General features: G+C 38.8%; 1 protein-coding gene across 4 annotated transcripts in view; it reads right to left on the reverse strand.

The window, feature by feature from the left end:
* The window catches only part of chd5 (chromodomain helicase DNA binding protein 5), a 98,705-nt gene that overhangs the window by 30,513 nt on the left and 43,482 nt on the right, over positions 1–24,710 (reverse strand). For all 4 annotated transcript variants that reach the window (XM_041816596.1, XM_041816605.1, XM_041816589.1 and 1 more), the window contains exons 4-15: positions 23,986–24,104; positions 20,586–20,827; positions 17,628–17,740; positions 17,329–17,455; positions 15,543–15,709; positions 12,665–12,883; positions 10,850–11,056; positions 7,797–8,008; positions 5,520–5,651; positions 5,003–5,111; positions 2,317–2,508; positions 1,910–2,110 (exon numbers count right to left, since the gene is read on the reverse strand). In XM_041816596.1, the coding sequence (XP_041672530.1) occupies positions 1,910–2,110; positions 2,317–2,508; positions 5,003–5,111; positions 5,520–5,651; positions 7,797–8,008; positions 10,850–11,056; positions 12,665–12,883; positions 15,543–15,709; positions 17,329–17,455; positions 17,628–17,740; positions 20,586–20,827; positions 23,986–24,104 (2,040 nt within the window). The remainder of the gene's footprint in view (positions 1–1,909; positions 2,111–2,316; positions 2,509–5,002; positions 5,112–5,519; positions 5,652–7,796; positions 8,009–10,849; positions 11,057–12,664; positions 12,884–15,542; positions 15,710–17,328; positions 17,456–17,627; positions 17,741–20,585; positions 20,828–23,985; positions 24,105–24,710) is intronic.

Below are 24,710 nucleotides of genomic sequence, written 5' to 3' on the forward strand. Positions count from 1 at the left end.
TGCAAAAAAATTCTGAACACAGAAATGAAATCATTAACATATTTATGAATGGAGTGATTGAGAATATAGTGATTGACAGGTGATGTCATGTGGTATGTGCCAGGCTGGGTCAAACCATCGTGCCATGTGGGAGATTTTTTTTTTTTTTTTTTTTTCAGGATAATAAAATTGAATAGCCTAATGCTAAATGTAAAATTCAGTTTATAAACTGAAACTTATATTTTGTTAAAATATTTTAAAGTTATTTCAAAGGATTTTTGCATGGAAACTATTTTTCATATCAACCTTTATTTAAATCTCCAGGATCATCAAGGTTTCCCTCATTTACAGTGATGTAGAGTTACATAATAACAATAATAAAAATAAAAATAAAAAACACTATTGCTGGTAATTATAAATTTAAATAATAATAATGATGATAATAAAATACAATTACAGATCATGAGCAACATTAACAATATTTTACTCAGAGAAAAAACATCCCAAACCATGGCAAAATGATTTAACCCTTAGAGCTCATGCGGCATGGATCTGTGCCGCAGGCACATCCCTTTCTAAACTTCTTGATAACATTTGAACCGTAGGTCAAAGACACTTAATTGTTTTTTTATCTGAAAGCTCTCTGTCGTGCCTTTCTGATTATGTTCTCCAAGCATTCGTAGCTCCTAAAGAACATTTTCTAGTGAGCCCAGAACTCGGCTGATTCTCCAGGCTCTGAGGACGGTGTTTCGTAAATAACAAGAAGTGAGAGGATTATAAAAAGGTAGATAACTTTTGATCCACAAGTCATAGACTTTTTCCTCTGAAAGCAGATCTTCTTGATCTTCTTCTTCAGCTTTCTGCCCAGGGCATCCCCATATTGTTTACCGTAATGCATTGTGGGAGGAGCAGTCGACCAGTTGTGTCTCTACTGCTTTAAAGAATGGCCCAAATTAATCTAACTGCAAAAAAAAGCGTGTGGTCTTTTTCTTTGTACATATGTAGATATTTTGAAAACCATTAGTCACAAAATGTTTATTTTTTCACTGTTGTGTCCCCAAGAGATGGGGGAACAAGCCTGTGCAAAGAAAAGGCTTAGTCACTTTTGTTTACTGTGTGCAATCAATAAATCTCTCTGAGTTTAAAATTCCAATTTGTTTGTCTTCAACTTTTTAAAAATTCAAGTGACATTACTGTGGTAGTTATTTTCTTAAAGCCCAGGTTGTCCTGATATAAAGGATGTATAGAGCTTGACTGTGCAACACAGGGTTGATGTTTTGTAAGCTTTTTAAGACAAAAAGTCCAGGCAGGACATGATGGTGAAAAAATAGCTGTGAGCTCTAAGGGTTAAAATAATACATATGTATTTTAAAATCTCTCGTACCCCCTGGAGTGCCTCCACGTACCCTGATTAAAAACCTCTGCCTTACCGCATGAAGAAATGTTGTATTGCATAATATCAAACCATATGTAGTATCAAACTGTATTGCTTAGTATGGAGTAATAATGCATTGTACTGCATGTTTCAGTGCTCTTGTATGGTGTGTAATGCTGTGGTGTCACATCATACCGTGCTGTAGCTAATCCTGCTGAATCAAATCATGAGGTATAATATTGAATCATATTATATGATATAATTGTATTTCACTAAATAAAATATTACATTATAAAACACCAACTTATATTAATACATACAACTGTGTCCTAACATAAGATCAAGTTTAATTTCTGATCTCCTAAAATATTTTTTTCATGTCATGTAGTATCATATTAAGAGAAACAACTCATATTCTAGTGCATCATATCCCAACATAATTATTGTATCATTCTGTATTTTATCATACAGCTTTGTATGATATTGTCCCGTTTCTTATGATGTATCTCAGTGAACCTGCCACTGTTATGATGAAGCTGCAACAGCACGTCGTACCTTCATGCGAAACACCTTCCGTCCTGTTTTCACAGCGCTATCCTCGAACGTGAACTCGTTCTCCCTGATGATCGCCCTGCTGTCTTTATCTCCAGTGTACGTCACCACGTAGAAATCTGGAGCCCACATCTCAAACTCCCTCTCCCAGTTAATGATGGTGGAGAGGGGAGCACTCACCAAGAAGGGGCCCTTAGAGTGACCCTAAAGAGACCAAGAGGAAAACAGATGAGCTATTACACCACAGAAAGAGATGAACCATAGATTTTATCGCTTTTTAACTCTCCAAAGTGCTTCATTCTTTATCTTCTTTTGGATGATAAGAATTCAAAGTGAATTTAGCCCTATAATAAGCAAAAATGTGGCATTATCTATGAGTTTGATAGAGGAGGTAATTCCTCCACCCTCACCTCTTTATAGAGCGAGTAGAGGAATACGATGGTCTGCACTGTCTTCCCTAGCCCCATCTCATCAGCCAGGATGGTGTCTGTTCCCTGTGCCCAAGAGAACCTCAGCCAGTTCAGACCCTCCAGCTGGTACGGGTGCAGCGTCCCCCCAGTGGCGTTGATGTACCACGGCTGGTGCTCGAACTTGATGGTTGGCTGGCGACATGAGAATACAGAAGAGTCATGAGTGTTTTAATGTTCCCATTGTCATCAACGACAATGGGAACATTAAAAAAAATTATCAGTAATGCAGAGCTATACGGTGGTAGAATTAAAATACGTTACCTTTATCATGCTAAGTCATGATAATTAAAGGCTTCACCCTGACAGAATCATTTAGGAATGAGCGATAATATCAAAGCATCATCTGCATAAGCTGATAACAATGGTAAAATCCAATATTTGGATTGGCCCCAAATTAACATTTCAGCTGATAAGACAGGCGGATAAGACATGCTGATAAGATGAGGCTCACACATCATGAGTCATAAATGTCTTTCATTACACCACACTCCAAAACAGCTGGTGGTATCACACATCTTCATAAAATGTATGTCAGAAATATACAGTATGAATTTAATTCAAGTTAAAGAATGTATTATAAAGAACTGCTTTCTAACCCTGCATCCGTATCCAAAAATGTGGACCAAAGCAGTTGTTCCAGTATTGGAAAGACTCCTCAAATACAACCATTTAGGAATTAATGCAATTTCATTCAGAGTATCTCTGTTATTAAGAGCTTAATTCAGCACTTGACATAATCTACAGACCTTTAATTTGCTTCATTTGCCTTGAAGTATGAAGGAACAGGCGGCATCGGCCCATGAAATCGCTTGTTGGTTTAGCATCCAAGTGGTGGATCTTAACCTATCCAGCATCAGGACGCACCACCAACTCTTTAACGTGAAATGACAACCCAAATTCCTCAGATTTTTTTTTATCACAACCAATTGTTTTAATAGAAAATGGAGCAGTTTCACCTTGAGATGGAACTAAACGTGATGAAACAAAGAGATGGAGGCATACTCTTCTAAATAAAAGCACTTCAAGGAATTTTTGCCACATAATTTTTTCCAAAGCACACAATCTGACAACCCTCTGAAAATGGTTTCACAGCCCACTTTTGGGTCCTGACCCACCAGTTGAGATTCAAGGCTGTAGATTTCCTGGTAATGGAGGTATTCTGAGTAAAATTACTGTAATTCTATGATTATTTTTGGGTCCTTGGGACATCCACAGCACGACTGGTTGCCTGTGGCAACCCAACTAACGCCCAGATGGTACCTAAGGCTGTGCTAACTTATTGCATCCACCCCTTTCCCCACCCTTAAGGTGTGAACTCTATATTGTCAACAGATTATTTTCCATTGCCCCCGGCAATATGCAAGGACATGAAAAGAATGGCCGGGGTTGTGTCAATCCTCCTTCCACCTGATGGCACCCTCAGATGGCTTACTCGCCACATCTGTGCCTTACGTCAGCCTCAGTTTTTAGCCAAAACATGCCTAAAAGTTCCACATAGTTCTGTACATATTGGAGAGAAAGCAAGTAATTAGTCTAAATAAGCAAGACAAAATCCTTAATCCTATATCCCAAGAGTACTTTTAAAGAGATTTCTAGTAGAAATCAGGAAGCAGCAATTAAAAAATCTGAACATTCTGTTATTAAAGTGCTGGAAAAGAGGATCACAGTTTGGGGAAAAACAAAACACATACTGAACCATAAATCACTGCACATTTTTCATTTCCATTTCTATAACCATATGTTTTTTTTGCTGTGTATAAGTTTGGCCTGACACTTGCAAAAGCAACATACAATCATTATGCATTCTTTAAAAGAGGGCAGACAGGATGGTATATAATTAGGAGTATTGAAAATTCATGAAAAAATTGCTTTTAAAGTCATTTGAATTAAAATGTACAGATTTCATCAAATTTAAAACAACAATTATGTTCAGAGGAGAAATAATCCTCTTATAGGCAATTTTTTTTAAAAGTCCTGTGAAAATGAAAGAGCTCAAACCTCTTACCAACCAACTAACTGACCAACCACTGTGGTACAGGGATAGTGGATCGTATGAAGTACCCAAAATCTTAGTTTATTTTGTGCTTATTCAGCAAATTTTCATACCTCCTGGAGGGCTACTGACTAGTGCTTAGATGGGGATAAAAAACACACTTTCCAGGTGCTCCCCCATCCAATTTCACCTGCCTATAGACAACATACATACATATACTGACCCCATCAAAATGAAATCATCAGTAAAATCTCTAAGTAATAACACTGTCTATATAAACTTAATCCATAAGCATCTCCCCAAAAACATAATAAATGTTGACACAAAACAATGAATAGCTTCAACAAAAACAATACGCCATAGATATTTTATGATACATGAAAGTGGAAAAGTTGTGTTTGGGTTGTTCCTATTTATTTGGTAGCATTTGGATTGTACACAAACTGGGATTGATAGCTATCAAAATAGGTGGCAAATAAACTAGAGATAATCTTTTTCTATATTTCATACTAAATTTATTTGAGGATTTGAGGAAATAACATCAAATCAATGAAGAAAAGTGAGAAAAGGGTAGTGGCAGATAAACTCTGTCCTTCATTCCTTTAAGGGCATCTCAAAACTACCCAAACTTACATCTATGATTGGAGCATCAGGAGGGACCTCCCTCTTCTGGTGGTCTTCCTTGAGTTTCTTTCCTTTCCTCACCACCAGGGGGCGTTGGTCTTCCCCGAGTATCTGCTCTCTGTCACAGAAAAAATGCAGGAACATGATGAGCCAAACATCTCAATCAGAGGCGTCACAGCCAGTCACAGAAGGGAACGCTGGGAGGAAACAACAAAGTATGACATGTTCACAACTGTTAATGCAGCCATCCTTAAGACCACAGTATTAAAGACAGCTGTGGTTCATAAGAGGTGAATGCAGTAATAAGATACTCTTTTTGAATAAGAGAAGCAGCTCAAAGTGATTTATGACAAGCAGAGTACATGCACCAAGACAGGCAGGATGCAAACAGAATACTATAAACAATGCATTTAACAGTACATGAAATATTTAATAATATAAAGCACATGTGAAGCAGTTCAGAACATGAATGCTTCTTATCTACAGGTGGTATGTTCATAGCTTCAGGGTTTAGTTGATAACCTACCTGTGGTCCCAGTATGAAGATTTATGACCATCATATTCTGGGACGTCGAAGTCGTCCACCTCCCAGGTACACTGGTCGTACGGCAGGTCTCTCCACTTGATCAGGTAATGAACGTCTCCATCTTTATCAAAACTACAGCAAACAAGAGGACAGTCATTCAGAGTAAGAGTATGCAGAAGAATAATCAAATTCAACATTTTTCATTGCATTATCCTTATATTACATAGCCTTTTGTATTTCATATGTTTTAACCTGGCTGTCTTCCATCTGTGTTACCACTCAAAAAGAGTTATTAAACTGTCTTTCTTTGTTTTTTATAGCAGGGAAATTATAACTTTGATATTCCAGTTTCAGGCATTCATGCCCTGCAAGAAAAGTTGGAAAAATTAAGGTGCAACATGTAAAATGAACATGAAGACCACCTCAAACTGGAACTATAACTGGCAAAGTTAGAGGAATTTTAATGTAAAACTTTTTAGCTGGCACAGCTGACATCATTTTTGAAAGAAGCTAGCAGAGAAAAGAAATGCTAGGTTGATGGTCAGAGAACTGTTCAAAAATGTGGGTGTTCACAGATTCCGTTTATACAATGCATTAAAATATTTATATTATCTTGGGGCATTTGGATAACAAGTATTAACCCTACTGCTAACGTCACTGTGTTGTCCGGACTGCATATAGATGAGGTCTGGGATGCCTTGCACATGCCTTGGTACAGTGGCGTAGACCCAGCTTTGAGTATACTTGTGTTCATCAAAGCCCACCCTGTCAACTGACATTATCTGCAGTATTTCACTTGTAAAGAAAAACACTGCTTTATTTACAGCCATGTGCGTAAGTTTAAGGCATGTAGCCATGGTCAGGCTTAACTACACTTCGGTTGTCCAGGCCTTTTCATCCCTTGTGACATGCCCCAAGACCATCAACAGTTTTCAGACCCTTGGAATGTCGACAGCACAACAAGGGGCTTGTGGCAACCCTACCAGAAAGTACCCTAGGCAGCGCTAACTCCCCACATCCACCCCTTATTTTGCCCAAAAGGTGTGGACTTTATTATTTAATCAACAGACTATTTTCCCATGCTCCTGGTAGTATGCAAGGGCATCTAGAGTACAACGTGGGTTTTTGTTCATCCACACTTCTGTCTGAGGGTGCCCTCAGGTGGGCTTACTTGCCATTACAGGCCTAATTTCAGCCTCAACTTTTGGTCCAAACATGCTTGACGGTTTTGCACAATACTGTCAGTCCATCCAGCGTTGTTTGTGGAAATGGCATTCCAGGGTCTTTGTAGAGATCAGCACTTTATTTGCTCAGCTGAGCAGTAACAGCCAATCTTCCAGTTCCAAAACAGCTCTACATTTGATATTGTTTTGCCTTTTTAATGTCTTTAAAACAGCAACAACACTGGAAACAACGGGAACCACCTCTCAGATGGGAGTTGGCTCTGGTCATTCACAAAACCTGGCTTGCCCAGAAATGACACATCACCATGCCCTGATAACTTGTCATCTCAAACTGAGATGACTTGTTAAATCAACATGTACTTTAAAAGCATGATTCTAAAAACATCAGAAAGAAAAGCTGTTAAAGGGCTAATTTGCCCTGTTCATTCTTATTACCAGCAGCCTCATTGCACATACCATGTAGGGACAAAGCCATGGTAAGAGAGCCACAGACATGATGTTTGCATAGGAGGCAGGCAAGTGAGTTCAAATATATGGTCATCACTGAAGAGGTCACATTATTTGAAAAATCAGTAGATAATTTTAAAGCAGCTGCATACTTAAAAATTCTTTATGTTATTATGTTATAACTCCAAGTGTATTAATACAAAAAACTATGAGAATGACACCCCAAACAGGGAAATGGGACTCTTCAGAGCACAAGACTGCATCAATATACCTAACAAAGCCATGTAAACTCAGCTTAATAGGGAGATACTTCTAAAATGTATAGTTCAGAGCATCTGTATGAAGACTTCAGCATGCAGGAGGGCTAAAAAGTTTGAAAATTTGCAAAGGATTCCCTGCTGTTCTTTAAAAAGGGAATGTTCACACTCACACTTTGAAATATCTGTAATTTTAAACATCCAGGAAATATTTCTTTAAATATGCGGCACAGAGGGGAATAATCTCCATGTACAACGTGATAATACAGGGCAAGTAAAAGGCAAGATGACAGCCAGCACTAACCACAGGAAGCACCAGCTTACCATCAAGAATTTAAGTTTTAGAAATGATTCCTGATAAGAGAATTAGTGTAACTGTGGGCAGCCACCTGTGGTTGAGTATCCGGTGGATCACCATCCACTCTGGTTTGATGCCGTAGCGGTAGAAACGCTCCTCCATCACGGCATACTGGGGGTCTTTGCTCTTCCTCTTCTCACTGTTGAGCTCCTCCTCCCCTGAGCCATAGTCGTACGGCGGTGGCTCGTCCATGTCGTTCTTCCGCTGGTAGTTCCGATACATGACGGTGTGGTAGAGCTCCAGCTGTGCAAAAACAATCAATTCTCTTTAGTTTCATTCAGCACCACCTCTGGCTTTTCCTTCAACACTGAAACATATCAGCTCTCAGTGGTATTGAGACAAATTTAATCAACTCCTTCTAGATACAGATTAGATTTAATGAAGAGGAAGGGGATGTAAAATGAATTAAGAAAGCTGTCATGTTTCTAAACAAGCATAGTGTTTAGACATCACTGAATTTAAAGTCTGCTCTGTGTGAGGGTGATGAATACTAACTGATCACCAATGTAGCTCTGACTGTTTGACACGCAAATATTATACACAGTAAAGATCTTTTTTTAAATTGATTAGATATATAAACAGTTTGACTAGACCCATGAAATTCTGCATGTAGATGCAGCTTGGGGAGATCTACAGAAAACGTAATGGGACCATGACTCTATCTCCAAGAGAAAAAGTACCATTTTGAATAAACTGGCCAAAATTGGAGTGTTTTGGCCGTGTTCCAGGGGTCAAACTTTATAAAACTCCTCCTAGGGATTTCATCTGATTGACTTGTTCTTTGGCACAGAGCTAGAACAGACCTTGATGATGAAAATTTACACAGGGCGTTTTCGTTAGTCAAAAGGCGTGGCCATGGCAGGCTGTCAAATTTGCATATTTTAGAAAAAACAGGAAGTTGATTATAACTCAGCTATGCATGGCCCGATCTGAGTCAAACTTCCTGTGTTTATAAAGGTTCCATGCGTGCCCACATTCATATGATCAAATCTATCATACATCATTGTGCCTCCTAGTGGTGAAAGAAAATGTCAAGGCTTACAATACCAGTAGGTGTTTAAAGCCATTTGAGAATTTCCACATCAAAGTGGTGACAGGAAGGCTAAAAGAAGTCTTTTTAAAGTCATAGCTCTGCTTTACATCATTGTACCCAAACACAATTACATGTGCTTAATAGCAGTCCCAGCCTGAATACATCTATATTTGGAATTTTGAAAAAAAACACTGATAACACCACACTCTGGCAGCAAGAAGTCACTGTTCCTGAAATCCACGTTACAATTCCTTCATGGTTGGCCAAATCATGCTAAAATTTGATCAAGCTCATTCCAAGACGCTGACTACACAAATTTGAAAGTCAAAATTCAACATCAAAAGGTGTGGCTGTGGCATTTTTTTCCACCATAAAAAGGAATTCGAATTTTCTGGATCTTGAGTCTGGGCTCCAAGATTCAGCAGCAGAACTGTAGCTCCCAGTAGCAGTTCTCACTTCCTTATGTAGAAAAATACATCCAGATAAACATGTTGTTTCTGTCGTGGCTGCTAGTGTGACAAAAAATGCAGTGTTACCTTTATAAAAATCAAGAACTTCTCTGGCTTTGAAAACTGTCAGAAATATTTGAGGTAAGTACCACTAGTGGACTCAGGGATGACGGGGGAGTTTAAAAATATTGCTACTAAAGTGCCCTCTCTGATGCCCCTCTTGGTAGATTAACTTGATAAAGACCTCTTTTAAGTGCCCTGGACAAAATTTGTCAAAGTGCCTTCCTAGCCCTTACGGGACCACGATCGCTTTGGCGTGATTTTATCATGCGCTACTTTAGTGACATGACACATCTTTCATTTCAGTCACTTTGTGTTGAAAGCATGTTCTTTGAGCTTTCTTTCAGTTGTTGTTTGATGCCAATGGGCCAAATAAAACAGGAAATATGATCATTTTAATTTGATATAAAAAACTAATGTTACACATAGGAGGCAGTGGACAATGCTGTACAGGACTGGCAATGGTATTTTTTATAATTTCAGCATTTTTTAATTTCTTTTTTAAAATGACAATAAATTGTGTTAATTGAACATTTTTAAAAATCCATGTTTTCTTGGAGGCCTTATATCTAAGACAGTTAATTAAACTTATAAAGATATAGTTTTCATTTTATAAAGTTGAGGTAGTGCCAAAAAAGATTATTCCAAACATGAGCATGGTATACACTTTCTGAGTGGTTTATTTTGTCAAAAGAAAACTAACAAAATGGCAGAATACCCGGTGGACCTCTAAGGGTTAAGTTCCTTTTAAGAAGACAAAATTTGAATTGTCTCTCAAGTACCCTTTAAGAGGACAAAGTTTGACAAAGTACCCTCTTTAATATCCTCTGAGTAGAAAAAAATGAATGAGTGCCTGGCTTAGTATCATTTAGGTAGATAAAATTTGACGAAATGTGCACAGTTAATTGCCCCCCACGCTGCCCTTTTAGTTGTCAATAAATGATAAAGTGCCCTCCAAGGTTTCCTTCAGCGGGCAGGGTGCCCTAACGGAGCAGATTCCCAACAGTGCAGAAAATGCACTGAAGTGTAGTAAGCTCTTGGTATAACGTTCATTTTTTACTAGTATCATCTGTTGGGCATCTTTGTGAAAATAAATGGTTAAAAATATCCATGTCAGTTTTGTTTTGTGTACAGAGGTGTAGTTGGAGTAATCCTACTAAAGAAGTTATATCTTAAGGTTTGTAACTATTTCAGTGAAAATGCTTGACAACTTGTACGCTGGTGCTCCACCGCATACAGCAGGTACCTTTTCTATCATTTTGCCCCTGTCCCTTAAACATCCTGAGTGCTCTACTGGTACTCACCTAAATATACATTCAACATAAAAATAGTCATATTTTAGTCAATGTAGATATTTTAGGGTAAGAATGCTATATATGTACCTAGAGGATTTACATCCGTTATTTCTTACAAGTTTCATTTAAAGTCTGCACCTTTTAGGGTCTTTTTGGTTGCTTTTGCAATACCTCTGCACACCTGTGCATATGCACTTCAATGATTTCACCTTAGATCAAACTAACAGACAAAACCAAACCATCTGACCTGCAGCTCGCTGACCCAGGAGCAGTGCCAGTAAGAAAGTCCGGCCCACTTCACAAAGAACTCCCTCTCTGGGTGGCCTTTGAGCGGAGGTTTGGTCAGAGGATCATTTGGCTTCCCATCGGGTCCTGCAGGCAGTTCAGCGGGCAGCGGAGGCTCTCCCCAGGTCCAGTGTAAGATTTTCTGGACTTTACCTTTGAGGGGAGGACACTGAGAACAGAAAAACCGAGCAGTGGTGTGATAAATTCAAGTATTTTACCTTGTGACACAGCAACACTGCATTAAAGCAGAGTGGGGATTCGGAGCAGGACAAGCATTAAATTAGGTTGTCTCCACCTCATTAACAGCCACCCACAGAGTCTTTGTTCTGTTTAACATAGAGAGTAATTAAAACATTAACAGGCTAATTGGGGAGCTAAAAATGCACACTAGAAACAACTGTGACTGAATGTACAAACTATCAAAAGGTAAAAAAACGACTCCACAGTTAAATCTCAGCACCTCATAATCCTGCAGAAGAGTTTCAGCCCCAGGCTTTGTGAAAATAAGGAAAGGAAAAGATCTTTTTCATTTTAAGAATCAAGTGAAAATGTCAGGATCTTCCTCTGATTCATTTGTTCTAATTCTTACCACTAATCATTGACTTTATTCAGGACAGTTTTGCCTGTGCTTCTATCTAAAAATATCTCTTGAGTCTTTTGTCAGACCTGGCACTTTACCGGAAACCACATTTACTCTTTAGACAAAAAAAAAAAAAAAATTGGTGCTGCTCTTCTATTTCCTGACACATAGGCTGAATTGTTGCTGCTTTTTTGCTTTATTCAGATCAGTTATTACAATGCAACATAAACATATCCTGTTAGTTTTCCTTCTCATGCATGGCTTAAATGTCTTTATATACAGACATTCCCCCTTAAAATTATGTTTTCAAGTCCGATTGAAGGTAGCCATACCATTTCTGAAGGAGGCTTTTGAGTCCAGTCTACAGTAACTGCTTTAATAAAAGCAAAGTCTCAAACTAACTTTTGATCAACAAACAAGAAGGAGGGGCTGAGCCTGGTCTTAAGATTCCTGACAAACAGCTACAAAATGCTGGCTTGCAGTTATATCAGCCATACTCTACACATGCATGAATCAATATCATTACGTAAACCAAATGAGACCATTTATAAAAATGTCATTAAGTAAATAAAGAAGTGTAGGAGGGATCGCATAGGCAGGGACATCAGAGAAGGAGGCGACATGCACACCCAACCCAACAAGGCAAACGCCATTGACTGAGTCTCAGTTTTAGGGACAGAAGACCAGAGAGGGGGCAGGTGGAGAACTGTGGTCTGGTTCTCTGCATTTGCCTCCTCTATTCTTCTGCAACCATGCATGTGTAACAGCTGTGGCATAATTGTGGTGTCAATAAGAAACGGGTTGTATTTACAGGACTGTAATAGCACTTCACAGTAAGTCAGCTGTGTCTTGGGTAAATTTGCTGAAATAAAAATGGTCTCATTCATAAACCGTCAGACTATTTAAAACACTGTGTTGAGTTTTAGGGATATTACTACTGGATTATAACTTGCTTAAATCTTGGTCACTTTTGGAAAAAAAAATAAATAAATAAAACTTACAGGAAAAAAGTTGTGAAGTTAATCATATGTTCACTTAAAAAGACTAAGTTGCACAGTGTTTCCCTTAAATCATACATTAAAAAGTATTATTCAAGATGCATTATGCATTTGCATGATGCAGCATGCATTTAAACAAAGGTTATATGTCAACATTAAACAACATTGAAATAGTATTTGGAGGAAAGTGGGAGCTCACCATGCAGCGTGGACACAGCCACTCTCCGTTGGGGATCTCAGGCAGAGGCGGGTTGAGGCAGTGGATGTGGTATGAAGACGGGCAGGTGTCACAGCACAGCAGCTCTCCTCCATCTTTACACACTCTGCAGAACTCCATGTGGTCATCCTCTTCCTCACCTGCTGGCTCCTCCTCTTCCTCCTCCTCATCTTTGGCCTCCCACTGGATGCCCTCCTTCTCCTGTAGAACACGGGACAACACGGAGGATAAGAAAGTAGTCATTAAAACGTATCCATCATTTTTAAGTAAATCTGACCTCAGTCCCTTTTTTATTCATGACTTTTAAAGTTATTACGGTCCTTTTGTCTTTCTATGGAGATAAAAACACAAAAATAATCCAGTAGACAGAGCTTCACTGAATGGTCTGATGACTTGTCATTTTTTTTTACAACACCTCAGTGAAAAGTTTTTAAAAAAAAATTAAAACACAGCAGGCTGAATCTGGTACAAAGCATCTTTTCTCTTTTTGAGACTAATGTAATTTTGTACATTGTCCTGGACACAGATAAACTTAAACTAATAAACTAAAACTAAAAGCAAGTTAAGAACTTCCAGATACTTCAGTGTGCTGCATAATCAAAAACATGACCCTCACTCTGCCCTTATAATTCTGCAGTTTAAGAAAACAGTGATATGGCATTAACTCAAAGTAGGTTATGCACATCTCTTTAAAAAATGACAACTGACTTTTGCATTGCTTTAACCAAGATATAACAGCCAAAACTTCGTAGATTTTTTTGCAGAACTCAATTTGCATGATAGATGGCCTCTGTCCATAGCCCTCATTTTTACTACAAAAACAATGTAGTCCAGCTTTTTTGCACTCAGCTTCCTGAGCTTTTATTGCTGCACTCCCAGCGCCCTCTGTTAAACTTTTAGAGCACTGCTGCACTCGTTGATATCACTTCTTCCTCAATGAAAGAACAAGAGGTGGCAGGGCTTGTAAAGTCAGCTTTATCGATAGCAGAGGATAAAATAACATGATTTCATCTCTTTGAGGGAACAATTTCTAGGTTAACAGCTGCAGCTAATGCCAGGAGGGGATTTTTTTGTCCTCATTTTTGTGTTTTCTGGATGATATTTCTTTGAATAAAGCCCCTTATAGGTACAAATAAAGGGAGCAGAAGTCAACTAAAGTAACCTCCCAACATTAAACACCAGTAAGAAGCACTGAGGTTGGGGTTGCTGCAAGTGCAAAAGTGACATTCAGAGCTGTTCAGACTTTGCATTTTCAGAGTTAAGTTTGCCAGTTTGTTTATGTGTAATGCTATACAGATTGAAAATGTAAAAAACAGTAGGCCGTCAGTGGTGGCTTTATATGCAGGGTCTAAAAGCTACACTATATTGCCAAAAGTGTTCACTTGCTCATCCAAACCATTGAAATCAGGTGTTCCAATCACTTATGGCCACAGGTGTATAAAATCAAGCACCTAAGCATGCAGACTGTTTCTACAAACAATCGTCAAAGAATGGGTCACTCTCAGGAGCTCAGTGAATTCCAGCGTGGTACTGTGATAGGATGCCACCTGTGTAACAAGTCCAGTGGTGAAATTTCCTTGCTCCTAAATATTCCACAAGTGGTAGGCCACATAAAATAACGGAGCAGGGTCAAGGGAGGCTGAGGCACATAGTGCACAGAAGTCACCAACTTTCTACAGAGTCAATCGCTACAGACCTCCAAACTTCATGTGGCCTTCAGATTAGCTGAAGAACAGTGCGTAGAGAGCGTCATGGAATGGGTTTCCATGGCCGAGCAGCTGCATCCAAGCCATACATCACCAAAGTGCAATGCAAAGCGTCGGATGCAGTGGTGTAAAGCACGCTGCCATTGTACTCTAGAGCAGTGGAGACGTGTTCTCTGGAGTGACGAATTGCGCTTCTCCATCTGGAAATCTGACAGATGAGTCTGGGTTTGGTGGTTGCCAGGAGAACGGTACTTGTCTGACTGCATTGTGCCAAGTGTAAAGTTTGGTGGAGGGGGGGATTATGGTGTGGGGTTGTTTTTCAGGAGCTGGGTTTGGCCCCTTAGTTCCAGTGAAAGGAACTCTGAATGCTTTGGCATACCAAGAGATTTTGGACAATTCCATGCTCCCAACTTTGTGGGAACAGTTTGGGGATGGCCCCTTCCTGTTCCAACATGACTGTGCACCAGTGCACAAAGCAAGATCCATAAAGACATGGATGAGAGAGTTTGGTGTGGATGAACTTGACTGGCCTGCACAGAGTCCTGACCTCAACCTGATAGAACACCTCTGGGATGAATCAGAGTGGAGACTGAGAGCCAGGCCTTCTCGTCCAACATCAGTGTGTGACCTCACAAATGTGCTTCTGGAAGAATGGTCAAAAATTCCCATAAACACACTCCTAAACCTTGTGGAAAGCCTTCTCAGAAGAGTTGAAGCTGTTATAGCTGCAAAGGGTGGACCGACATCATATTAAACCCTATGGATTAAGAATGGGATGTCACTTAAGTTCATATGTGAGTCAAGGCAGGTGAGCGAATACTTTTGGCAATAAAGTGGATGTCAGGTTACATGCTCTGATTCAGTGAAAACAGCTAAATAAGAGGAAGTGGTTTCTCAATTTGGAAGCAGCGCCCATAAAATGTCACAAGATGAAGGCAAACAAGCATTTGTGTTAGACACAGTCAATATAGTGCTTTAGGCGTTTTTCCCCTTATTGTTGGTTATTCCCTGTGAAACTGTGGATGATTTTACCCTTTTATGAATTTAATAACTGCACCATTAAATCTCGAATAGCTTGAAGAAAGCCCTGATTATTCACAAAAAATAAATAAATAATTGTTATTTAAATTCATATATCCACGTGATCCACTCACACAGTGTGGACAGCTCCATTTGCCCTCAGGGGCCTTCTCCAGTTCGGGGTCCAGACACACCAGGTGGTACGCTCTGGGACAGGTGTCACACAGGATGATCTCCCCGCCCTGCTGGCACACCTCACAGTAATCCTGGTGGTCTGTCTCATAACCGTCGCCGTCCTCCTCTGGAGGATGAAAAGGAAGTGGAAGTTGTCAAAAGTACTGACATTTTTTAAATTGCATCTATTTCATAAACTAGGTGCAAAGTGGAGGAATGAATCTGCACAGTTGTACAAAATATTGCATTATCAGTACCTGTGTGCAACTTCAATGAAGTGTAAGGAGGTGTCTGCAATAGGCCCAATAATAGGGACCTAAGATTTCTGCTTTTGTTGCCATTGTATCAAAACAGACCTAGACACTATCTTATTGTACTAGTATCATACTTTATCTTAACATTCTAATATTGTGACAACCCTGAAAGAGATAAACATTTTCACTGTCTAATGCGAAGGTTACTTTACTTCTTGATTTTACATGGGAAGAAAATAAGGAGCTACTAGTAGATCAGCAGTTACGTCTTTAGCTTAACCAGTTGGAAAAAAGAACTTGCGATGGAAAGGAAAGTGGGCAAAAACAGCTACAGCGAACAGAAAAAGTTAAATGTCTGAAATCAAGGTGTTAAAAAACAAAAAAAAATTGATTATTGCAATGAATAATTGTATCAAAATGTACTTAAATTAATACAAAACTGCATCTTTTTCATAACTGGGTGAATAAAAGAGAAAGGAATCCATCAAAGGTTGCAGGAAAACTCATGCATTCTATCTAAATTGCACAAAAACATTGCAAAAATGTGCTTTTGATGTTTGTTGGTTGCCATGATGTTAAAACACACATCTACCCTATCTTATTGTACTAGTATCAAACTTTATTTTATCATTTTGATATTCTGACAACCCTAAAAGAGAAAAATATGGTAGATTCCCACATAAGCAAGTCCAAATAAGTTGCTTTTTCTATGTAAGTAACCCAGAAAAGTCTCTAAAAAATTTTATCGGTTATGTTTTACTTTGTAATTTGTACTGTCTTATGCCAAGGTTACTTTACTTCTTCTTTTTACATGGGAAGAAAATAAGGAGCTACTATTCGATCCACAGTTAAGTCTTTGGCTTAACCCAGGGAAAAAGAACTTGCTATGGAAAGAAAAGTGAGCTTTATTTAAAAAATAAATTAATATCACAAGGTGTTAAAAAACAATAAATCTGATTATTTCAGTGATTTACTGCATCAAAAAGTACTAAAATTAATACAAAAACTGCATCTATTTCATATTTGGGTGCATAACAGAGGTATTAATCAATCAAAAGTTGCAGGCAAACTCATGCATTCAGTCTAAATTGCACAAAAATGTTGCAAGAAATTTGTTCCAAGACTAATTTTTCCATCATATCAATCCTGTCTTCTTGTACTGGTATCATTCTGTATTTTAAATTCTGGTGTTGGGACTACCCTTAAAGAAGTAAATGTGGTAAATTCCCACATGAATAAGTCCAAATGAATGCAACATTGTCAGATTTAAAGTGTTGACACAGTACAATGAGCTGGCTTTATGTGTGAATGAGATTCTGCATGTGACGGGGCAATGACTGCTGAGATCGAGCATCTGCCTTCAGGAGACATCCCCAAAACAAACAAAAATCTTCATTTTAATTTCCTTGTTATAGCCACAATCAAACAGTCTGGGTCTGAGGGCTTTCAGGGGGATTTTGGAGGGAAAACAAAACACAGACAGTAAACATACTTTTCCTTTTCTTCCGCCCACGTCGCGCCTTTTTCTTGGTGGCGGCCCCTGAGGTATCAGAAAGCACAGAGGCACTGTGGATGCTGATGTCATCAAAGTCCGACTCCTCCAGGAAGTCCTCCTCACTCTGGAAGAAACACAAAAACTCAAAGAGCTCAGAGGTACGTAAGCAATACTCATAAAAAAGCTTTAAAGTAAAAGTGGCAAACAGTCTGGTCACTTTGATGCTGTGGGAAATATAGAGCAGTGAAGAAAGTTGGAGGACGAATCAGACGGAGAAAATGGAAAATAAAACACACCGAGGAAGCTTTCTTCTTCTTCCCACTTTGGCCCGACTTTGATTTGGTCTTCTTCGGCTTAGGTTTCTTCTTCACCTCCTTCACAGACTTGCTTCTCTTTCTGACTCCTGGACCTGAGACACAAAGACACAGAGGGAGACAAAAGAGAAGCTTTTACACTAGAACCACCAAAGCATTTATTTATGGCTTTTCACTGTTCAGTGGTTTAACAATAACCATGAAAAAACAGGACTGAATTTCCCTTAAATCCTAGGATGCAGAGACCTATTCAGACATCACTGAGGTGTACTGAAGAAAAAAACAAAGAGAAAGAAAATTCAATGGTGACTATGAAGCCCATTTACCCCAAAATACCCACAGAGTTAAGAAAAAGGATAAAAAATTAAAAATAAACAGTCATCTCTAAGCCTTGATGAAAACAGCCATGGTCAAAAATATTGACTTTTTATATGATTAGGCCATCATAGTTCATTTTTTTAGTATTTCCTTCCATGTTTTTAACATTTTTCATGCTATGAGTGACTGGTTTCTTTTCTCTCATTGTGCAATGAAAAAAATGGTAAAAATCTGTAAAATAGTATAAATGTTTTTATGTTACTGAATTATGATTAAAAGTATCATTTGAAAAGATAAAATCATAATGACAGTTAAAGTTGGCTCTAAAAAACAAGGCATATAATGTTTTAAAATAACATTTTTTCTGATATTGTATCATGTGATTTCTTTAAATTATTATTTACATGGAATCTCCATTGTTTATTGCCATAGAAAAATTAATTATTCCTATGGTCCACACAGAAAAATATAGAATTAAAAAAAATACTAAAAAAATAAATAAATAAAACACAAATAAACCGACCATTTTGTTGACATTTTTGATACACTGTCTAAAGTCTTATGGATTGTGAAATCCTATCCTTTTTAACCCTTTCGCGGCAAAAACCTAACTTAACCTTTCATCCGAACACTGGCAAAATACATGATTCCATGATTTTGTATCTTGAAACTGATTTCAAATCATTTTTTCTGTGCCAGTGCCTTGCTTCAGATGAAGTCAAAGACATCAGTGTTTTTAATGCTGGCTTTTAGATTAAATATTTAAATGAGTGCTTCACTGCTAAACCAGTGTGGTCTGAAACCATTACTAAGAGCTCAAAGTCAGCTTGAAATTGCGTATTCTGCCAAAAACAGTGTTTAACACTTTGATACACTAAGACACATGCAGGAGAGCATGTACAAAATGACTCACCATCCAGTGATACCTGGTAAATGAGACCCTAACCCAGTTTAGTTGCTTTCTCTCTCCAAGTAACCAAGTTACGATTAATTCAGCTTAGTAATTTGTTTGATTAACTGCTCTTTGTTTTGCTTTTACATAGAAAATTGTACCTTCTTAAATAGTGATGCACACAGTTAAACATTGATCAAATAAGCTGGCGTGATATTTATGAGTCCATCTGGCCTTTCCCCTAGATGTAAGTATCACAAGCTTAGCAGTTAGCATGTAGTAGGAACCTTGCAGTATGACAGTTTTTTAAGTAATAAATGGAAATAAAGTGGTATGTAGGCTATCGAGGGTTGAACTCGCATGTCAATCCTCAACTGCAGTGAAAAGAGGCCAAATATCAAAGCACGATATTAATCTGCAAAGAAGAACGAAGGCTGGCGGAGCTAGCTGCTAATGGTAGCTAAGCTCTAAGGCTAACATCACAACTGTTAGCACAGCGACCCTGTGATAAATTCAACTGTTCTCTAAGTATTTTCTTCTCTTCAGACTGGTCAGTTAAACAGCATTTAACTTGGTGTTTAGCTGAATGGGGAAATAGACACCTAGAAACATCCCTAATCCTAAATCAAGGATACTTCCTGTTTGTAAAAATTAAAAAAAAAAAAACCTGCCTTATATTGGAAGAAACTTGTGATAGGGCAAAAAATAAATAAAAAAGCTACAGGTAACATCAAAAAAGTCAAATTTTGATCCCAGAGTATGGCGATTTCTTTGACTTGTTCACTGAACTGTCTGCAAGTTTTTAAAAAGTAAATTAGTCATCCAAAGACACCACAGTTTTTATTTTTCATCACTGTGAGAACAGGAAAAACTCTAAGCTAAGTTGCACTCAACTGCTGCCCTGCTTTTGATAAACTATGGCATACCTAAAAGGACAAAATAGCACACCATTTCATGCAACTTTAAAATTTAGTGGACTTATTATTGAGCTTAACTGCGTTGCGAATGATGCAGTAATGCTGACAGTCCTAGTTTTTACTTTGCATTTTAATTTTCCTGTCAGGATGTTTTTTTGTTGATGTTGCATTAGCTGCACTGAAAACACTGATTCCCATTTAGGCTTTGATTACGTATTTTTAACTTGGATGATTTGTAAAATGCTGTCAGCATTAATGCATTAATCACGACGCAATTAAAGTCCATAGTTTTTGCATTGGTTCTTTAAAATCAGATTAATCACATGTTTTATTGTACCTTTCAGCACACACTGGTAAAGCCCCTTCAGCATTTCCCTGTTGAAGCTACCACAGCTCCTTAATGTCTCATTTCACTTTAAAAACTCACAGACCGCTCAGAGGACTGTCATTATTTATGCTATGGATAAATAATGCCATAATCATAACCTGAAGTTACTTGTTTTCTTTCAAAATAAAAGCATCTAAAAAGAAAGTTTATTTTCCTTAGTGTAAGAAAAAAATGCAGTTTTTAATGCAAATAGAAGAATTAGAAAAAGCAACAAAAAGGGAGATTAATTAAAATCAACTACAGACATTCTGAGATTAATCAGAGTTTTTAAAATATTATCGTTCACAGCCCTAGTATGTTCAAATGAATGAGGCAGAATAACCTGTTCAAGCATTTTGGTAGTGCTACGGTTCCAGTAGTTAAAACATTCTTACTGTAACTTCTAAAACTACTTGTGGGTTCAGTCCCGGTTCAGCAGCTCTTACCCTTCCCCTCTTTGGTTTTGGCCTTTTTGATCGGCCCCGGCTGAGAGCCCGGCTGGCTGCTGCTGACAGACGTTGTCTGTGCCACGGTAACCGTTTCCACGGCAGCAGCCACAGCGGCGGCCACAGCGGTGGCAGATGCGCCTTTGAACGGGTTGTTGGCGCTGAACTCTCGCCACTTGGCCCCTAACACTGTCATCATCTTTGACATGGGGATCTTGGGGTTCTTCTTGGCGATGAGCGGCCTGAAAACAACAAGAGCAGCTTTATTATGACACGCTTCATTTCTGTTCACGTTATTTCTTCTTCTCTCAGCGCTGGAGGGAAACTGGGGGTTGATTTGCTGACAGCCCTCTGCCCCTTAAGTTTCCCTTGGCCTGCTTGGGTGTGTGTATGTCATGTTTGTGATTTGTCAGGCAGCAGCTTGAGGTCTGGCACGCCGGCCTGTGAAAGATACTGGGTCAGAGCAGCGAGTCCCCGAGTCTCCCGGCTGTCACAGGCATCCAGAAAGCAGCTGACGACTCACAGGGGAGACTCGCTGCAGGAGCTCATGCTCCACTTTGTTGAAGAGGAGGCTTAACCGAGCCCAGACGGCCCCAGGTGAGACAGACTCTTTAAACCAACAGCAGAGCTCTTCAGCTCAAACAAAAAGAGAAGTGTTTGCTCCTCACAGCTCACTCTGGTGTCTCTGTCTCTCTGTTTCTGTCAGTGAGGGTCTCTGACAGTCAGCAGACACAGAAACAGAGGAGATCTGTGAGCAGATAATCTCTACTGCAAGGTTCTGGATAAAAAGCAGAATCCGTGGGTGTGGAAGTGGATGTTGGGTTCGGAAGTGTTCTGGCTTCCTTTTTAATCCAAGTAGTTTATCTACAAGCGTTTGTCAGAGTAGAAATCAAGAAGGGCAGAGCATATCACCCTTAATAAAAACCAAGAAGCAGCAGTCATCTCAAACAATTTAGCTGGAATTAATGGCAAGCCTGTTTTATAGGCTAGAGATAATGATGCATGCTCCATGCACAGACTCTGCAGTCCTCTAGCACAGAGGTTCTCAACCTTGGGGTCGAGAAAGAGACACTAAGAGGGGGTCTCCAGATTCCCTAAAAAAGAATGAATATTTTTAGAATTCCACTGTTGCCTACACCAATTTTGCCAATTTTTGACCATTTTTCATCAATTTTTCACACAAATTTTAACACATTTTTGCCATTAAACACTTATTTTTTTACCATTTTAAACCCTTTCCAACACTTTTTTCTGCCTGTTTTTGCCACTTTTGAACCAATTCTTGCCAAATAAGCCAAATACTGCCTCTGTTGACCCATCATTGCCACTGTTCACCCAATTTTATCACTTTTTATGGCCAAATTTTCCCATTGTAACCACATTTCACGATCTGATATGCCCATTTTTGCCAGTTTGACCAATTTCTGCCAATATCTGCCTATTTTTTCATTCTCAGTTAGCACTATTTTGCCAGTTTATATGGATTTTTCTTACGATTTCACCAGATTTCCACCAATTTTTGCCAATTTAAAGCCTTTTCAGCCACTTTTTAACTCCCTTTAACCACTATTTATGCCAATTTTTGCTACTGTAAAATATTTTTGCCTTTTTTGGTTACTTTTTACCATTCTTATATTATTTTTGCCACTTCTAACCCCTTTATGCTACTTTTAAGATCCAACTTCACCACCTTTTCCCATTTCAATTTTTTTTGTTAACAAAATAGATTTACATTTTTAAGAAGGCTATAAACTACACAAATGATTGAAAAGAGATTTGTTTCATTCATAAGAGTGGTTATTTTTTCAGGTTGAATATAAAATAAGGATATCACAGCCTTACTTTACAATAGACCATGATTTTGTTGACCTCCATGGCCCCCAGTTTGGCTGGGCCCCAGAAAGCTCTCCCCTTTATACCCCCTTATGGACAGCCTTGTCTCCACATGACTGTTCTTGATTGTGCATGGCTGCGTTCAACCCCCTTCAGGTACAGCAGGTGTCCCCAGTCTTTGGCACCTTTATTATGGGGGGCACGGGCTTAAATGGTTGAGAACCGCTGCTCTAGCGGACTGGGTCAAACCCTGACCCTCAACACTTAACTGCATGTTTCTCACTCCTGTTTTTCTCTCTAGATCTCCTCTCTCTTCAGTGGGGAATAAAAAGCCTCCACAACAGTCTAAAACTTGAGCTGCCGCCTGGCTGATACACGCCTCTTTGAGGGATGCAATTGCTAAACATTGAAAGTACTTGCATTGGTCAAGAAGAAGGGCTGAGCTGTTTTCTGTGCTGATGTGATTCATAGAAATGCTTCAAGCAAGGACTGATCATGAGGCCCAATGATCTTGACCTTGTATCTCCAAAATCTAGTCAATTCATCCTTGCATCAAAGAGGGAATCCGTGCAAAGTTTGCAGAAATTCCCTCAAAGCACACATGAGATATTACATTCACAAGCCAGGCATGAACATGAGGTGCAATGACCTTGAACTTTGACCTATTTCCTGCAAATTCTAACCAGTTCTTTCTTGATTGAAGGCATACATTTGTGCAAAGTTTAAAGAAAATCCGTCCAAATATTATTGAGATATCTTGTTCACAAGACTGGACAAGATGTAGACATGGACAGCCTAAACATATAAAGGCATCTGCCGTAGCTAGTGCTAGTGTGAAGGTTTGAACGGAATACATGATAAAAAACTAATTCCCATCTTTTGTTGGAGAAATGCATGCCTTTTACTGTATGTCTTGCAGTAATCAGCATTGTTTGTGCATTTCCTCTGAAAAGGTGGGAAGATCTCAATATGCAGGATAACCATGACAAGTAGGGGGCAGTGTAGGGGCAGAGAGGAAGGGACAGAGTTATCAGTGCAACAGACAAATATGACAAAAAGCTTCGAGGACAAGAAGAGGAACCAAGTCTGCAAGTATAGAAGTAGACATTCTAGAAATTTATTCAAAAAAAAATGGGCAAGACTGTCCAACCTTTAAAGCAGGAGTTTACATCCTGCACAGTATTTCGCTTCATACAACCTGAGCTCTCTGGAGTGCCCTCTAGAGGTATTCTTTAGTAACGCTGCGTGCATAGCCAAGAATGTGAACAAATACGCTGATGATGCAGTGAGCTCTGTGTGAAAATGCAAGGTTAATAGACAAACATATCTCCAGCCATGGATGTAATTTTTCAACATCAATTCCCTTTGCACCTTTCAGAAAGAAAACAAAGGCAGTGCATGAGCAAAGAAGTCTTAACTATAGTCCTTAATTGCATGTTAGTTATACAGAGAGCCCTGAAATGTTTGCCATCATTCCCAGAGTCTACAGCATTGTCATCAGACAGCGAATGGGTTCAGAGATTGGTTCCCAGAGGATGGTGATTGAGACAGAAACTGTGAAGTTTACCTGAGGAACTGGCTGAAAGCTTTGTAGTTGGTGATGGTTTTATAGTCGTCCTCAGTGAAGCCGTACTGAACGTCTTCCAAACCCCACTCCTGCATCAGCTGGCTCGAGGATTTAGGTTCCTTAGGAAATACACATGGGAGACCAGGATTTACTCATACAGAAGTAACATTTTTAACTATTCATCACAGAGATGAAACTGTTCTTTTTTTTTTAGTTTTAGAAAGAAGAGACATCATGTTTTAACAGCCCCTTTACTGCTCTTTCTCCTTTCATTGACTGTATAGTTTGACCTTCAGTATGCAAAGTTTTTATGCACAGAAAAGCATTATAAACATCAAACAGAAATAAAAATTAAGACAACATCTCAATTTTCCAGTCTATAATATATTAAGTTAAAGTCTCAGTCATTATGTGAGTGAAACTTTCTGTGAGTTTGAAAAGGCCTGCTGCTCTCTCTCTTTATTTTAAAGGTAGATTTTTTTGGTGTTTTTATACCTTTCTTTAGAGGGAAGGTCAGTGGACAGAGACAGACAAAGGCACGAAAAAGAGAACAAAAAAGTTGAAAATTTCTCGCGCTTGTGTTGACCCCATACCTTATTTCAGGCATTTAACCAAAAACGCAGTCAAAACTCCCTTAGACTTTCAGACGAGGGAACAAGAAGTGCTAAAATGCAAACTGATGTTCATGTGGGTACAATCATGCAATGCTTTACGCTTAAACTTTT

Source organism: Cheilinus undulatus, linkage group 3, assembly GCF_018320785.1.
Source record: "Cheilinus undulatus linkage group 3, ASM1832078v1, whole genome shotgun sequence".
Lineage (NCBI taxonomy): Eukaryota > Metazoa > Chordata > Actinopteri > Labriformes > Labridae > Cheilinus > Cheilinus undulatus.